Source organism: Charadrius vociferus, unplaced genomic scaffold, assembly GCF_000708025.1.
Source record: "Charadrius vociferus isolate BGI_N301 unplaced genomic scaffold, ASM70802v2 scaffold97, whole genome shotgun sequence".
NCBI classification, from domain to species: Eukaryota; Metazoa; Chordata; class Aves; order Charadriiformes; family Charadriidae; genus Charadrius; species Charadrius vociferus.
In genome coordinates this window covers 2,217,697-2,235,984 of record NW_009649316.1, presented here as the reverse complement: position 1 = coordinate 2,235,984, position 18,288 = coordinate 2,217,697, and the positions used below count along the sequence as shown (strand labels likewise).

The 18,288-nt window shown below is 45.3% G+C and overlaps 1 protein-coding gene across 1 annotated transcript; it reads right to left on the bottom strand.

Moving 5' to 3' along the window:
• Nucleotides 1-9,753: 9,753 nt before the first annotated feature.
• LOC104290331 (cytochrome c oxidase assembly factor 1 homolog) lies at nucleotides 9,754-17,723 on the bottom strand. Its single transcript, XM_009889421.1, has 4 exons — nucleotides 17,630-17,723; nucleotides 14,569-14,720; nucleotides 12,544-12,620; nucleotides 9,754-9,850 (listed from the first exon to the last, which is right to left on the bottom strand). Exons 1-4 carry the CDS (start codon nucleotides 17,721-17,723, stop codon nucleotides 9,754-9,756), a joined length of 420 nt encoding a protein of 139 aa, XP_009887723.1.
• Between the last annotated feature and the right edge of the window lie 565 nt (nucleotides 17,724-18,288).

Here is an 18,288-nt window from a genome sequence, read left to right as displayed (position 1 = left end):
CCAGCAGAGATCACACCCTTCCCCTCCGGTGTTGGGTGAGGTGTGCTAATAGAATCCAGCTCAGTGTGACTGCACAGTGTTGATGAGGGGAAGAAAATAACAGAGGGTCTGATGTAGCTCTGTTCAAGTTTTCTCCACTGACTTCACCATTTTAGATCAGACAGTTTGTCCAACTAATGATAAATCAGCCCTTGATTACACACACACACACAGAGAACCCAGCTGGGGTTTTACTGGGAGCATGAGGTCATTGCTGCCTTCTTTCTGTTCCTCTAACTGCTGCTTTAAGGAAGAAAGAAGCATCCTTAGGCTAAATTGCATAACCTTGTTCAATATAGCTATCAGATGAGGAAGGAGATACTGCTTCCTCTGAAACAATGAAGCACAACTCATACCTCATGCTGCCCAATCACTCTCCCTTAGACACTTGGAAATTCCAAACAGCATGTGTATGATGGGGCAGAGTGGGATTAGGGAGCCATACAGATGGGTCACGGTTCTCAATTGACACGGTCCCTCAGAGGACAAAGCTGGGACCAACTGGGTATCAAAATTGACTGGTTTTTGCAGTGTACAGGTCTGAGGATCTTGGACTGAGTCCTAGTTTTCTAAAATCTTTCATATTGATGCTGTTCCAAAGTTTAATTTTTATGTAATTGAAGTTTAGTACTATTATATTGCATACTGTTAACTATTCAACTATTTATTTGGTTTCCTTATGCTGTTCCTTTATAATAAACCCTGACAAAAGTTTTCTTGCTATAAAATGATGAATAGAAACTGTTACGCTAGTTTTTCCTTTTTTTCCATGTTGCTACAAACTTTCCTAATATTTCAATTGTACCAAGAACGTTCCTAATCTTTGAGTGAACAGGAGTTCAGTGCTCTGTGTTAATGTTACAGTTCCTCCTTCACAGAAAAGGTAAATGGCTTAGTAATAACATAAAAGGTACTGGGGTGATCTGACTGGTATGGCTGTAAGGGTGGGAGAAAAAAATGCTAGTACAGAAGCAAACTGGAAAGCAGCAGTGTGACACTGAATAGGGCAGTGACTATTTTTCCATAAGGCTTTATTGCCAGCTGTCTGGTTGCCTTCACTTGAAGCCACATCAGAAAAACTGCACCTAAATTAAACTGTTCTATCAGGCTTGTTACCCTGTGGAATTATATATTGAATATTGATGCAGGTAGGGCAACTTCTCGCTCCCTCAAGACCTTCATATAAGAAAACATCCAATATACTTGAATAATTGAGTTTGGTTGTGTTTTTATATTGTAATGCAGAGATGCCTTTCATACTCTGGGGGAAAACCAGCAAATGACTCATTTCTCTCCTGTAGACAACGTACAGATTGCTACTGAGAAACTACTGTGCAAGGTTTTCTTGCATAGCTCTGGCTGGCCATTAGTAGAAGTTAAATGAGAATCTTTGAGCCAACAGAATCGTTGTCATCAGGGCATCTCTGGAGGTGGATGGTAGCTGTGTTACTACCTACAATGCTGATCTGTTTCAGAGTTTTTGAGCATGACAGGACTCTGTGGGCATCTTTCCTTTACTGTTCAGTCATTTGTCCAAGACAGTTTGCTTGGGGGAGGGACGTTAACTTAAGTAATTCATTTCTGCAAGATAAAAATTCCTCCCAGTTTCCCTCGCTGCCATTTTGTTGTGGTTTTTTTTTTCCCACCCATACTTCCTTGCTTTTACAAAGTTGAGCAAAGCACTGAGGTTGAAGCATGTTCACATCCCACCCTTACAAAGCAAATTTTACGTATCTGCATACCTAGAAGTGTAATAGCTCCTGGTTGCTCAAAGCAAATCATTTGAGGGACCTGTAAGCTGTTTCAATTCCTATTTGTAACCACAGATCTTGTCTCAGATGGGGATCAGTACTAAAGAAAAAGAGTAGATGCTGAGCAGCATACATTTGGTCCTATATTTACTGTTTTTAATGTATGGCAATGAAGCTTAACGTGTATAAATGAACTATGTGCTTACTACAAGGCCAGTTTCTTTTGAGTTGGCTGCTTTGAGACTTCGAGTGGGCTGCATTTCTGTTTAACTTTTTGTGCCTTAAGGTGGTTTTGTACAGTGTTTAACATCATTAAGAATTTGTATAAAGTTGTGAAAGCTTAATAGTATAAGTTACAAACAAGGCATCTTAGATTGGCCCTATAATAGGAAAAAAAAATCTCTAACATTTAACTGGAGGACTACCAACCAGTCCTACACACTTGAAGCTATTTCTGTTCCACTGTACGTGTGGGTAAAGCTGTAAATGAGGAATTCTTACCCTACGCTGCAGAAAGGGGGGTAATGTTTTTGAGAGGCTTAGTTACTCATGAAGTAACACATTAAGACTAGGAACAACCCACTAGCTTGTGGAGAAGAGCTGGTTTTCTGCAGCTCTGTGAATACAGAGGACTGCATGGACATACGCAGTTCATCTGAAAAAAAGCTGCTTATGCCTTAAAGTGTTTGTGGGGAAAAGCGGGTGGTTGTGGAGAAAGAATCACCCCCTCAGCCCCTGTGGGCAGTGCTCCCTGTCCCCGCTCTCCAGACTGGGCCCCTGCTGGCCGCTTGAATGCGGGAAGCTGGAAGGGATGGAAGGGCAGGTGTTCTTAGAAATTGCTGGAGAATTGTTATTTCTGTGGTTCTGATGCAAGAGAAAAGAACTCTATTGATAGGTGGGGGTGCCACAGAGGCCTGTGCCTCTGTTGCAATTGTTGGAATAAACAGCAAACATCTCGTTGAAAGCAAAGCCTTGTCTCATCTTGTTGCTACATTCACCTCTTTAAGCAAGAGGCTATAGAGTTTGTAGTCATTAAACTAAAAGTTCTATAAAATAATCCCCCCCCCCTTTTTTTTTTTGGTCCAAAGCTGAATTTGCATTATGATTTGTTTCGTTTCTTACATATTTCATTTGAGGGTCCCCAAATATGAAAGGTTGAATTCCAGCTTCCAATCTACCAGGTGAATCTTGAGCTGTTAGGTGGGAAATGCAAATAAAAATTAACTGCCCATTCTCTGCTGGTCGTGCTGGCAGAGGACAGGGAGAAAGGTGGGCCTTGCGCCAAGGTATTTCATGGCTTAAGATCTCTCATGAATATTCCAGGTATTGTTCCTGGAAGACAGTTCAACATTTTAAAGAAATAGTGCCAGTTCATTGTACTTCTGATAAGGTGTTTACTGTTTCAGGAACTTTACAATAAATGAAATATCATTTTCTGAACAGCTGATGGTTCTTTTGTTCTTCACGCATTGGGAAGCACTTTAAAACACTTAAAAAACCAACAAAAAAAACCCCAAAACAATAATTGTTCTTCAAGACAGTACTACTGATTTGAAACAGAATATATTGCTGGAACTGGGTTGTAGTATGTTAAGTGGAGTCTCCTGTTCAAATACCTTTGCCTTTCTCCGAGGACTTCTGTAAAGTTATTTTTCTCAATGCCCATATAGCAGGATTACTGATATTTATGTTTTCTGACTTACACATCTGTTCAATTTGTGCAACAAATACCAAATGCACCAATAATCTTTGCCACTCTAAAGCAACAGAATCACAGAATGGTCAGGGTTGGAAGGGACCTCTGGAGACCATCTAGTCCAACCCCCCTGCCTGAGCAGGGTCACCTACAGCAGGTTGCACAGGATGGCGTCCAGGCAGGTTTTGAATGTCTCCAGACTGGGAGACTCCACCACCTCTCTGGGCAGCCTGTTCCAGTGCTCTGCCACCCTGAAAGTAAAGAAGTCCCTCCTCATGTTAAGATGGAACTTCCTATGTTCAAGTTTGTGCCCGTTACCTCTTGTCCTATCACTGGGCACCACTGAAAAAAGACTGCTCCCATCCCCCGGCACCCTCCCTTTAAGTATTTGTAAGCGTTAATAAGATCCTCCCTCAGTCTTCTTTTCTCCAGACTAAACAGACCCAAGTCCCTCAGCCTTTCCTCACAAGAGAGATCTTCTAATCCCCTAATCAGCTTTGTAGCCCTTTGTTGGATCCTCTCCAGCAGATCCATGTCTTTCTTGAACTGGGGCGCTCAGAAGTGGACGCAGTACTCCAGATGCGGCCTCACCAGGGCAGAGTAGAGGGGGAGGATGCCCTCCCTTGACCTGCTGGCCACACTCTTCTTGATGCACCCCATGATGCCGTTGGCCTCCTGGGCCGCCAGGGCACATTGCTGGCTCATGGTGATCCTGTTGTCCACCAGGACTCCCAGGTCCCTTTCCACAGAGCTGCTCTCCAGGAGGTCAGCCCCCAACCTGTACTGATGCATGGGGTTATTCCTCCCCAGGTGCAGTACCCTACACTTGCCCTTGTTGAACATCATAAGGCTTCTCTCTGCCCAACTCTCCAGCCTGTCCAGGTCACACTGTATGGTGGCACAGCCTTCTGGCGTGTCAGCCACTCCTCCCAGTTTTGTGTCATCAGCAAACTTGCTGATGGTCCACTCTATCCCTTCATCCAGGTCATAAACATGCTTGCATGGTAGAGATCTTGACAATACAGCATTTACAGATGTTGAATTAAGCTGTCATTTGGATTAATAAATATAGTCACGCTATCTATGTATATCTTCCTGGGATATAGTAAACCTAGAAATATATTGCGATTTAACTTAAGACTGTTATTTTAGATGTCTGGCAGGTGGGAAATGACCTGCCTGAAGACATGGCATTGGAAAGATGGTGTTTAGGTGCCAATGAATGGTGTGTGACATAGGACAGCTGTGTATCCAGGACAGGGTGGAGCAGATGTAAATCAGAATTAAATCCAGGTTTAACAAATCATGCTGAAATGTGTGCTCCGAAGCAGTGAAACCTTAATATCCCCTCCAAGATGCACTGCGCCTGGAACTGTGTTATTTGCCTGATGTTACTTCCTGTGGGGAAAGTCAGAGCATCGACTAGATTCTGGGTGAGAAAAGTATTTCCTCTTCTGTGGAAAGGTCTTTCTTCTTCTAACACTGTTTCATTTCATTAATTGTTCCTGTTAGAAGAAAGCTAACAACCGTAGAGCTCTGCAAAAGTAAAATATTTTGGTTCCATAAAAATACAACCTGGAAGCTTTATAAAACAGGAAAAAAAAAAAAAGTCCATAAGAGTGTGATAAAAATCTCCCTTAATTAAGAAAAGGTTAGGATTTGTCAAAGTGAAGCAGAGCGTTAGGACCCCAACAGTTACTGCAAAATTAGGAAGGAAAGGGAACTTAACTACTTGGAGGGATTACCTTTTTTCCTGTAATCACAGAGAATTTAATTGCATTGAGTCTTGGCTTGCACGTGCGATGAGAGTCACAGCTGAGGTGGTGATGCGTCAAAATCGGTGTACCCCATCTCTTCAATTAATTTGTAATCCCAGCGTACAGACTGGATTACACAGGTGCCTTTTAACTAATCCTTGCAGGAAAATCTTACTGACTGCCGCCTTCCAGTAGATCCAGCTGGTCTGACTGCTGGATGGAAGTTCTTGTCATGGGCCTTACCAAGCAAAGAGGGGCAAAGGCTGTCAAGTTGAATAAAGGTTCTTGCTTCTAAATCTTCTAGGAAAGCCAATTAACACAAACTGCATTAAATTAGTCAAGAAATGACAGGGGGTTTGTATTTTTGGTGGTACCTAAAATGGACCAAAGGTGTGACTTGTCTTCCAAAGTAACACCAAGAATGCGACAGGTCTCCATTGCTACTGGTGTTACAGGACTGCCTGGGCCATGCTGCAGGGAACTTTGTAGCAAATTTTGCAGAAATCATGCAGAAAGTGATTTTGCTTTGACAGGCAGACAAAACGCAGGCAAATGGCGGAAAAGAACTGGATGCATTCTCATTTCTAAATGGGAGGTGGATCCAAATGCCTGAATTCCCTGTTAAATGCAAGACATCTGCCCAAGCCAGGAAGTGAAGTGACAGGCCCATCGGTTGGCCAAAACCATATTATTACCTGGAGAAACATACCCCAAAGGGAACGCATCAGCCTGCTTAGCCTTGATGAAGCTAGTGCTTTTAAAACATCTGGTTTTATACAGCCCGTGTGCTAGTCAGGTCCAACTCAAATAGGTGCAAGCATTGTAACAGTCTGCTAAGCAATATTTGTTGTTCCTCACTTGTAAATTAAGTTCTTGCCCTCAGCTGCCTTGATAGTTTCCTTGAGGGTGATGACTGCCTGGCAGAAGCTATTAAAATCAAACGAGAGAGTACGAAACAAACATGCAATCCAGCAAAGGTCATGAAGACGTCATTTTAACCACACCAACAGCTGGAAAAGGAACTACGCAAATTTTCAATCCAATTTAAAAGAAATTATTTAACATAGTAAAAATGATTCAGATGATTAAAGGATTGCAGCACCTGTCAACGAGGCTGAGAGACCTGGGACTGTCAGCCTGGAGAAGAGAAGGCTTTGGAGGGATCTTATCAGTGTAGATAAATAAATACCTGTAGGGATTTTTTTTTATGAAGCCAGGTTCTTCTCATTGGTGCCCAGTGGCAGGACAAAAGGCGATGGGCACACACTGAAACACAAGGAATTCTGTTTAAACATAAGAAAAAGCTTTTTTTACTGTGAGAATGGTTGAACACTGGTACAGCTTGTCCAAAAGTTGTGGAGTCTCCATCCTTGGTCATCTTCAAAACCTGACTGGACGCAGTCCCAGGCAATCTGCTGTAGTTGACCCTGTTGAGAGTGAGGCAGTTGGACTAGATGATCTCCAGAGGCTCCTCCTGGAGCCTCCTTAACCATTCTGTGATTAGAAAAGAGTGGCTTTCTAAAGGAGTTTAACAGGGGTTAAACATTCATCAAAAGATGAATGTTTTCTTCCTAAAAAATGAAATGATTGTCCAGACTGGTATTTAGTGACATGCAACACAATATAATTACAATTAATTAGTGCTTCAATGACCTAACAAAGTTTAATGCAACCTAATCTGCACCAGCATGCCTTAGTGGAAAAGACTGCAAAGGGAAGAGGGGTGCCCAGGCACCCTCTTGAAGTTCTTTGGGCTTTCAGCAGCTGCTGGTGGTTTTGAGACCTTTGCATTCCCCATTTTCCTGGCACGCTCCAGCTCTCTTGGCTGCACCTGTGTCCTCTCTGAAAGCAGCTGCTGTGGGAGGTGGTGTATTTAATGGGAGCCACATGGCCAAAGCAGCTTGTCATTGAACGCACCAGCCTGCTGCCTTTCCCCCCTCCCTTTGAATGTGTGCATCTTATAAGAGCTCAAACAGCGAGGAAATGACTTCTGAGGCTCCTCAAGGTCAAGAGGTAAGAAATTCTGTGTTTACTGACTATTAAGTAGAAAAACAAAAGCAGGGATTTGAATGTGACTTTTCTCTTGTCCCACTCTGGTGATATGCTGGTTTCTAGCTCCACCCGTTGCTTTCTTCTTTCTCTGTGTTTAAAGATTTGACTTAGAAAAACATTGGTATGGTTTGATGATACTGCCCATTCTCATGGCTTTGATGAACCTGTGGGTTGGTCAGGATAATTAGGAGTGCCTAAAGTTAAAGGGGTGCTCTGCTAGGTCTCTAGGGGGGAAAGTGAGAAAGGGAACCTGTTCGCAAGCTGTGCTTCCCCCAGGCCAATGTTACTGATAAGGTTTCTGTGGGGATATCTCCCTCAGGGTTTGGAAAAACAGGGTTAGGGCCAGGCCAGGCGGTGATACTGTGGTGCAGCTATTTGTGAAGCCAGACATGGGATACTGTGCGTGCCAGGTCGAGAGATGTGAGGGTGGAGAGCAAGCGTTGTGTTGCAGGCTGGCTTGGCTGTGGGCAGGTTTCCTGGATACGTGTGCACCTTGCAGCCCGGGCAGGTCCCAGGCTTCCTAAGCACACAGTGGTGATAACAGGCAGGGGTATGGCAGTGTACACTGGGTACTCCCAGCACAGACTGAGGGAGGGACTGAACTGGCTGGTGTTGCTCACCACAGTTTCTTTGGAGATTGGTAATGAGTCAAAGCTGCAGCCAGGGAAGTGATAATTGATGGATGTGAAGTGGTTGATTTGGCTTTTCCTGGGCAACTGTTTGATTTTTCCCACCAAGCTGCTTCAGTGACCAAAAGCCACAGTTGACCACGCTCTGAGACACTGGTGGGTGGGAAGTCTTCACATCTCCCAGGTGGTTTTCTTGCTAGGTGGGCTGCAGTAGTGCACAGCTAATGTTTCTAAATCATATGGTTTGTATGCTGTCTTGTGAAAACAGATAGCAGTGATTTCAGTCTTAAAGCTGGGACACGCTATCTCTCCTTGATTCACCCTTATCCTTCCCCTGGCATGGTGGGCATTCATATGTCTTGGATGAGTTCTCAAGTGCTGTTCGTCCTGGCAGCACTCTGTGAATCCCAAACTAAAGCTCATATGCGTTGTTTCCTTCTGAAATAGTTTGTCACAGGTGCTTTTTTGTTGTGGTCCTTTAGTATCTCCTTCCACTTGCTCTGGCATTTTCTCTTCAGACTTGTTCAAAAGCCGCCTCACCCAGTTTGCTGGGTCATTGTTCAGCAGGAAAATAGTCGCTGGTCTTTAACCATTCTTTGCTACAGCTCTCCCTAGTACTCATTACTCTTGAAAAGCTTTGTATTGCCTGTGCCTTTGGTGGATTTCTAGGACTCAACTTCAGATGTTGAGGTGGAGGTGGGGAGGGGACTGAGTGGTGTAAGCTCTGGGCTTTCACCAGCTGCATCTTGATTAACCTGCTCTGTTACAATAAATCCATGATACTCTTTCTTCCGAATGTTCTTAGCAGCTTGCATATTTCTTCAAGGCACAAAGGCAGGATGGTTACTTGTGGCTCTTCACCGTCCCAGACTGTGCCTCAGGCTTTGCAATTTGCTAGAATGTGCAGTTTGGGGTGGTGGTAGGGGGAATTGGGTTTTTTTTGCTTTTTCCTCAACTTGTTCCCGGTGACAGGCAATTCTCTACATCTGTTGGTTGAGCTGCTGCATTGACAGAAGGCACAATCAAAGCCTCTTGTTGTAGTCTGACTGAACTGTGGCAGTATTTTACCCATTCTGCACCTCCTGAGTGTTTTCCTCCCTAAGCAGAAGTGGGAGAGTGAAGGTCCTCTCCCAAACTTGTGCTGGGCAGGGCTGGTGTGTAACAGTGGCTTCTTCTGTTATATGGACCTTCAGTGCGAGCAGTGAGAGTAGCAAGCCTCTTCCTGGAATTCACAAATTACAATGAGTGGCCTCTGCTATCTCATGAGCTCTTTAATGACAGCAGTGAGGATGTAAATCTACCCGATATGTGACTTATTCATTAGCAGTGGAGGGGGCTGCTGCTGAGCTTCACCTTCGCTGCTTCGTCCCTCCTGCTTTAGGTAACGCCTTGTTGAGAAATGGGGGAAAGACGAATCAACAAGGGAATTGCTTTGAGAAGCTGAAGTCTTCTCACCACGACAGAGCAGCCCAACTGTCCTGACTTTACTCTGCAATTGTAGAAAAGCTCAGTTTCTTGGCAGTTTGTTTATTTCAAATTCCTAATACCAGCACACACAGGGCATAACACATGACTTCTCTGGAACAGCAAGTCTTTTGCAAGATATTTATTTTAGGCTTCTGCTGAACACGTGAATAAACCAGCAAAGGAAAAAAATACAATTATGACAATGATGAGGTCAACCTTAGAAAGAAAATTGTCCTGAGAGCACCCATTTAAGCAAAATTGTCACTTGTGACAACTGTGTACATTCACACACACAGCAGGATTCAATCGATTAATGGCTCCTTCAGCTCAACGGGAGGTGGAGAAGCAGCTGCCTTTGATTTTTAGCCTTCTTGCACACTGATGCTTTCCACTGGCGAGTGGTAAACTGGAATATTCTGACCATCCCGCAGTTTCAAGGTGACATCCTGAAGGCACCAGCTGACACAAACCAAAAGAGATTTTCAACTTGTTTCAATCGCTTTTAATATAGCAGTAAAGTTGGTGTAGAAACAGCTGGCATGGAGAAACAAATCATTCCACGCATTCATTGCTCTTAAAAATTATCTCAAGTGTTTTAAAACTTCATTTGCGAGTGCCAGCTTCTGAAAGCTGTTTTCCCTAACAGTATCGCGCAGCCCAGATTTCAAGGTCTGGGATGCATGTTCCTATTTGTTGTAACCCAAATAAAATCCTGCCAGCTATTTTTAGACAGGATATTCCTCCCCCCGCCCCGACACGGTGCCTTTCTTCCTCTCCATCCTGCGGGTGCATTCCTTGCTGCGCTCCTCTCCAGCCTTTGAGCCAGACTGTGTTGCTAAGGAATTATTCTGGCTTGGAGGAGTCTGAACACTGTGTGATCACTCAATGTGACTGCTGAAACCCTGACGGGGTACCAAGATGGTTACTCAAAGGAGAGGGGAAACTGTGTTTGTTGGGAAGGCTGAGGGGGAGCCTTTACTTTCCTCCAAGCGCTGCTCCAAACCCACTTCTGTGCGACTGCTTGTGATGCTTTTCCAGCTGGCAAGGGTGATTATTTCAGGGTGCTAAGATAGGATTTTTTTCAAAAGCTCCTGGCGCTCACCCAGCTCTGGTTTTGTTGGAGTCGGTGCCGAGTGCATACAATCAGGTATTTAGGCTGCTGCACCTCTGCGTGATGGGTCTGCGGCAGGGCTCTCCCCTCACCAGCCCTCCACCTCCATCCGACCCCGGGACAAGCAACTGCCTCACTTAAAACGGGGCTTGAAGGAGCAACTGGTCACTCCCTTTAGCATGGCTTGAGGTCTCGGCCTTGCCCTCTGCTCGCTTTGGGGTGGGCAAGTGTCACTTTGCAGGACTGTTGCCTCAGCTGCCCTCTCCTCTGGGAACCATCCCCATCCCTGAACTGCCCGCACCCGAGCGAATGTTCCCTCCCAGGTCCAACCCAGCTCATGTGCTCCCAATTTCCCTTCTTTTCAGTTGCCCTCTTTTTTTTTTTTTTTTTTAACAATTACATAAATAAATAATCCCTGACGGACAGGCTGCTCATGCACAGTCTGAAGCATTTCGGTGGCTTGGGAGACTCAAACACTTTTGCTGAGAGAGCTCTCCTCCTGGTGCTGTATTACTGTGTCTGTATCAGGTCTGGTTGCCTCCCGGGTCTCCACTACAAGGGCCCAGGTGCATGTCCTGCAGAGCCCCACCAGGATGTGGCCTGCTTACACGTTTGTTATTTCTCTCAGGGACTTCAGGAGCTCCTCTTTGCGGAGCAGATGGGAACAAGCCATCTTTACTCTTAGTTCCTCAGCTGGGTGCAAGGACACTAAGTCCCGCCTAGCCCTATGTGGCACGGTGCCCAGGACTCCACATGTAAGCCAAGACGGTCGAGTCTGACAGATCTGTCTGCCACAAACCCTTTTAGATAAGATGCATTATTTCTTTTTTTTAATCCTCCTAAGCTTGCAGATGGAAATGCATGGAAAGCTTATTTTAAAACAAAACTGAGAGATGTATGCACTTCAGTTACTGCCGTAGTTTAACATTTTGCAATCTTCAGTTATCCTCACAGTACCTCGGTGAAAGAGGAGGGAACTGTTATTTCCCTCCATCTGTGAGGAGGGGATGAGGAGGAGCGAGGAGATCAGAGCCCAGGTGCCCCAAGAAGCATAGGTGTGCAAGAAAGGTGGCTTGGGGACCTCTGGGGGTATCCCTGGTCACGAGGAAGGAGGCCAGGTCTGGCCCTGAGCTTCTCAAGTCCCAGCCTAGTGCCTTCCTCCCATCATTTTACACCTTACTTCCCATAGCTATTCCAAAGAGAAATACAGTAAGTCGTGCTCATCTAATTATGGAAGGAAAATGTTACCATATGGCTGGTGGCAGCTGAGCAAAAAAGTAGCTTTGGGTTTCTAAACAAAGCTGACAGAAATGCCTAACAGTCTCTGAGAACAAGTACATGTGAGGACGTTTGCATCTAATGAAATTTCCTCTTTTGCAATGGAAGACAGACTTTGAATTCATGAATTCATTCTTTGCTCAGTTCTAGGAATCGGCTTACCCTTGACAGGAGAGGCTTTCAGGCTTCAGTATTATAAAAATGTAAAGTCGTTACTATATGATGTGGAGTCAGAGCATCCTTCTACTGTAAAATAGCTGTTCTAGTACCCTTTTGACTACAAAGACTGTGTTTATTGGATAGCTTGAAAAAAAACCCCTTTTTTAGCTCACCTTAATAGGCTCTGATTTAATGTGCAAGATATTTTTTCCTACTGTAATACATGATCCTAGACTATAGTTAGGACTGCTGTTCAACAGCCTTGAACCTTCTTGGGGAGGAGCGGTAGAAGGGGACAATACATTACCTTGGCTCACAGTATTTGTATATATACTGAGCTATAGTTTGTAGAACACATTTCACGCCAATGAATGGCTCATCTCGTTCTGTTTGTATTCATGGGGTGAGTTCAATATATTTCTCAACTAATTTACATTTTTGTCGTAATGACAGTAATAACTTTTCGCAAGACCTTCAGACATGAATTTCCTCTTCCTTTGCGTGCATGATCTCAGCAACACGGATGACTAAAGCAAATATCCTGCTCCACTCTTTTCTCCTACCGCTTCTCTCCCAGAGTCTATACATTTCTCCCAGTACGCACCATTGACGGGAGTGGTCCATCTCTGAGTTAATATAGAGGTACCCCGCTGATTTTGTTCCAGATACTGGTAACTTTATCTGCAGATGTAAAAGTATGTTAAAGACTCAGTGAAGTATGTTACTGAAGCGGACATTTACCCCTTCTACAGTCAAAGACGCAACACCTCCTTTTTAACTTAAACCCGAATTAATTAATATTTTTTTAATGTATTTCAAAGTTTCACTAAGCTTTTCAGATGTTTAATGTGTGCATGGCTACGCAGGTATGCCTGTTCTGCCATACATTAATCTCTTTCTGCTGAAAGAATGTACTGTGTTACAGCTGCAACCCCCAGGGAAAACCACTCATGCTCTGAAATATTTATGAGCAAACACATATCCCTACCAGAATGCACGGTGATCCAGAGGTGACCTGCACTGTGCTAGAGCTTCCCATAACCATAACAAGCCTGTAGGTTGAGATCCTCTACAGATGGGTCCATTAAGGTGGATCGAGGCAACGAGATGCCCCATGAGTTTTCTCAGTGTCGCAAATTCTACCACTCAGTTGTTTAACAAACAAAGCTAGGAGCTGCAGCACCAACCACAACTAATTGCCTTCAGTCTAACATCTGAATAAAATAAATGTTTGAAGTGTAGCGTTTGCTGGTGGTACTGCAATCACAAAGGGAAAATGCCAGGGGTTCTCCAACTGGCCCAGTAGGCAAGTTTCGGGGATGCTGTGGAGTTAGTAAATTGATCTATGATATAATCATTACTGATGACTAACTAGTTTATTTCATGAGAACATGAATGTTTACGAGCATGAAAAAGCAGAGAAGAAAGTTGGTGGTTTGTGTCCTGGGTGAGGTCAGCAGAAGGCAGGGTTTGACTTCACCCTGAGTCACCCAAGCAACCAGCATTCTTAAAAGGTGACGCAGGAAAACATCAGTGGGAAAGGTTCGCTGCTTCTTTTCAATCAATCAGTGTAAGTGGTTGTGCTTTTTTTTTCCCCATGTTTTTGGCTTTAGATATGTTGCCTTGTGGAATCTCTAAAACCTGGGAAACTTTTTGCCCAGGGTATCATGTGGGTGAAGCCTGGCTGGAGTGAGATGAAAACTGGAATTTCATAAGAGATTGTTAAAGATTCTTTTTTTTTTTTTTTTTTTCTCTTGCCCTGACAGCCCCCTTTCTTCACTGCACCATCTCCCCCATTCCTTACTGCCTTTGCTTGGTCCCCAGGACCAAAGCTAGTCACCAAGAGGAACAAAATTATTCAAATGTGATGAGATTCCCTCGGTGAGTTACCTGGAGAGGTCACCAGGGGCATTTTGCATGGCTGGCAAAACCAGGGAAGAGCAGCCTGGATTAAAGGGGAGAAGTACTGATGGAAAGTCCTCTTCAGGCAGCAACCCAGAGTGGAAGTGGTCTTGTTTTGTAAGGTTTGCCTCGTCCCAACTCTGGGCTGATGCAAGGCAGCCTTGTGCAATACCTCAGCAGCCAGCACAGCATTCTCCAGTCACTAGGCAACCCCAGCGCTCAGCCCCATGCAGGACAGCCGTCCTCCGTGGCACAGACTTACAGGTGCTTTTAAAACCCACACCATTCGTGCTGTACCACAGCGTAGCTGGTGAGCAGCTATAGAACTCTGTTCCGAATAAAGCTTTGAAAACTAGCGTGGGACGTATCCAGGGAGAAGAGGGAGACAGCTGCTATTTTAAAGATGGATCTTGATATGTGTCTGAAAATGATTTTGTGGCTTACAGTAGCAGGAGGGGGCTCGACTGACTTGGGTGGTACTTTGGCATTCTGTGATGTGTCCACAGAGCACAAGATGAAGATTCTGCTCTTACAATTTCTAGTCCCTCACATTAGAGCATAGTTATGCTCTGGAAATCCATTCCTCTTCTGAATCAACTGGTGTCCCACCCTACTGCCTTTCTAGTGTCCCCAGGTCACTCGTGAGCTACTGAAAAATCCCCTATCTGATCTCCTGTCACCCGGCGCCTTGGGAAGCCACCCAGTGACACCACCTCCCCAGCGTTACCTGTGCTCTTTCTGTGTCCACACGGTTACTCCCATCTGTCAGTCGGATGTTGTGAACCTTAAGTGGGGGAGCGCCCAGGGCTTCCAGGGCATCGGGATTGCTGTTCAGTTGCTCCAAAGCCTGCTGATAATACTGGGTTCTGGCAAAACTCTCTAGGTGACAGAAACAGGGTAGTGAAGAGACTGTCCACTCAAAATCAAAACATAAGTCCAAAAAAAAAGACATTTCCTCCAGACTACCACACCCTCTGTGAAAAACACTCTGAAACTCTTAATTAGGAAAAATCTGGCTAAACGAGGAAAAACACCCTTACATCAGAGAATCGGTGCTGAGCTGTGACGTTATTCAGCTCACTTAAGTGAAGAGGGCTCTGAATATAGCCTGTTCCATACTGATATACAGTTCAGTTTGTGGCCATGTCTCCCTGCTTTTCATGCATTAGTATGTCATCTAAAAGGAACACAAAAAAAGAAGGGGAAAAAAAAAAAGCATAAGGATGAATATCTGAAAATGTCCTGAATGTAATTCAATTTTTTTTAAAGGAGGTACAGAAAATACTTTAAGAATGGAGACTATTTTGCAGATGTTGGTGTGAGACCAGAATAGCTGCTGCTGTGAAACTCTTGCTGTGGTCTCGATACAGCTTTTCAAGCGGCAGCCACAAAGCTGCAACTTTACTGATGGATGCGTTAAAAAGGAGGCACAAAGAAGCGCGATTAGAGTTAATGGTCAAGCAGCAACAATAGCACAGTAGACTGGATGCTGCAGTGTTGGCATATGGAGGACAATTGTAGTAAATTGCTATTTATCAATGTCTATAGCTGGGAAATGCTGTCCATTGGTGACCACTGCACGGCGCAAAGCTGCGAGGCTGGAAATGTGCCAACCCTTCTTATGGAGGCAGAGTCTTGCTTATAACTAGCTTTAAGGCTTGCCTGCTGAGATTTCTAGTTGTGCTTCATGCCAGCCTAACTTCACTCTCTTGACATCAAGAAGGGCAAGAGTTAAGCTAAAAGTGTGCATGTGTGAAAATCCTACTCTGGCAACTTTGGTCTCATCTTCCAAAGAGTTTAAAACAAGGTGTAAGGTATGTTGCCTGGTCTCTTGCCTGTCAGTATTATTCTTGGACCCTTAGGCAGAAGGATGCTGCCCCCCCGCCCTAATTAGAGGCATCCCCTTCGAGCAGGCAGCATCCAGTTGGCATAGAAACAGCTTTGCTAGGCTGCAGCCTGCGCTGGTCCTCCCTGGCCCCCTGGGCCATCCTGAGGAGCTCCAGCAAAAGAGATTGCAGCACATCAGCCCTTTGGTGCCTACAGATCATAGCAAGCAGCCACCCAGAACACGTTAAAAGCATGTTGTGTTCATCCCACAGGTTGGAGGGGAAACGGGTTGAAGTTTCCTGGTGCTCCTTCTCAGCTGTTCCTTGTTAGCATCTCGTGTATTGGACATGAAACTAATCCATTTGTCCATGCATTTTCAGTAGGAGAGCTGGAAGGATGCTGGGGTTGGCTGGGGAGACTGGTCCCATGAGGAGGGTGTGGAAGTGAAGGGAGTGAGTAGAAATACAATTACCTGAGTTTTGTACAAGCTTTCAGAGAGACCACACGCATGCAAACTTCCCTTCAGGCTCAAGAAAGGGGAAGGAAGCACCCCTCTCCCCCTGCTCCCACCACTACGGAAGACACTTGCTCCTCACAGGTCCCCAGTATGGGCCAGTTCTGTGCACTGGGATAGCAGAAAGAACTGGGATAAGCCTGGCTGTAGGCCAAGGGAGGAAGGGGTCCCAGTGTGGCTCCCCTGTCTGTTGGAGGCTGCAGAAGGACATGCACCGCAACAGAAAGTGTCCTTTCAACTGCCTGGTTGTCTTGTCACCCAGTTATCAGACAGCTTCTCAGTGGCCACCAATATTGCAACAGAGAAAGAAGTAGCCATTGCGTCGTGTCACTTGATTGCACAGTTAAGTGATGTGGGGAATGAGCCCTTTGACTTCCTGTATAGCACAGGGGTCACCCTCCCTGCGCCCCCCTCACCCCAAGATTTCTAGACAACAATGCTGAAGCAGAAAATTAAAAAATGCTAATGTCCTTGTTAAAGCCAGATTCAATATTTTAAAGCATAAGAGGATCATATATCTGTCATGTACTCTGAAGCTTGAGGGCATGAGCCGCCTAAAATTAAAGCCTGCTTTCCAGCCTTGTCTGATTTGTTATTAATATGTGTAAAATGAAGGTGAGGTTTCAGAGCTTATCTGAGGGCTTGAGGAACAGGCTTGACTACGCTTTTCTGGCAGCATCCTCTGATACAAGGGTCGGTGAAAAGCAGTATCATTTGATAGTACCAGCAAAGGAGAGGCATAGGGCTGAGAGGTCTGTAGCATCCCCTGAGAGAGAAGCAAAGCCTATTTTAGCCTCTGATGCTAAATACCTAGAAACAATTTTAGAAAAAAAACAAGCATCTGTGATTTGGACTAATAATTTGTATTCTTGGCCAAAGACACATAGCAACTAGAGCTTCCTATAAACAGCGATGGCACCTGTCTAGCTTTTTTTCTCCTTGTCCTGGTCTTCTCAATGCTGAGTGCTCTTATCTGCCTTCATTCAGGAGAAACTAATGATGTCTTAGCACTTCACAAGTGTGTTGTGTTTAAGGGCCAGCACCACAGACTTAAAACTGCTAGACTTTAATGCCTTCTCACAGACGGTCCTCTTTTCCTGCCCATTTGTAAAATCTCAGTAAGAAACAAAACCCGTGTTGCTGCCTGAGCTTTCATTTCGCCCTTACCCTCAGGAAAACCCCTAGAAACCAGACTTTCTCCTGACCACAGCAGCCTGCTTCCTATGCAGTATCCACCTCTGGAAACGCATGCAGCAGCACTTGGGAGAGCAGCAGCCCTGGGGCTGAACAAAGCAGAGCCCACGGAGGCAGAACCCAGAGGCTCAGCCGCACTTCCCTTAACTTTATCTGCTTTTCACATCTTGCACACTGCTATTTTCCCCTGCTACACAAAAGCAAATGAAAGGGGCAGAGGGGAAATAAGGTTGCTAACAGCACCAGGGCTTACTTTGCATAAGATTGTACATCACGATGCATCCCCCGCCGCTGAACAGTCCCATGAAAACAGCCATTTGCTGCAGTTTTCTTAGAGAAGCTGGCATTTTTTCCTCCCTGAAAAGAAAAAAGGGAAGACATTTGTTGTCAAAGAAGAAAGCTAAAAGGCTATTTCCCCCCCTCCTCCTCCTCTTTCCAAAAAGCCCTTTCCAACCAGGCCTGAATGAAAGCCCAGCGCACAGGCACTGGGTTCTCGCTTGCTGGGGCCCCACCGGGTGCCCAGAAGGGAAGGGTGGTGAGAACAGAGCAAACCGGGGACCCACTGGGGTTGAATGTGTTTATTCAACTTCTTTTAGCCGTGCCACCACTTTGCTAATTGCCGAGAAGAAAATGACCTCCCCAGTGTGGCGGGGGGCCAGCGCCGCGGCGCATTGTCACGGGGGGCTCCCGGTGCCCGCGGCCTCGCTCGCACACTGCGAGCATTCAGGCTCCGGGGGCCGGATTTCTCTCTTGAGTAAACTCCTCTAAAGTAAACACGCTCGTGGCAGGGCTGGATTTGGCCTGGAGTGGTAAGGGACAGAGCCAAGCCAGCGCTGTGCCAGCAAAGATAATGGAGCCAGGGTGTGTGCATGCCGTTGTGGTCGTTTTTTTCCCAAGCCATGGATAAACAGG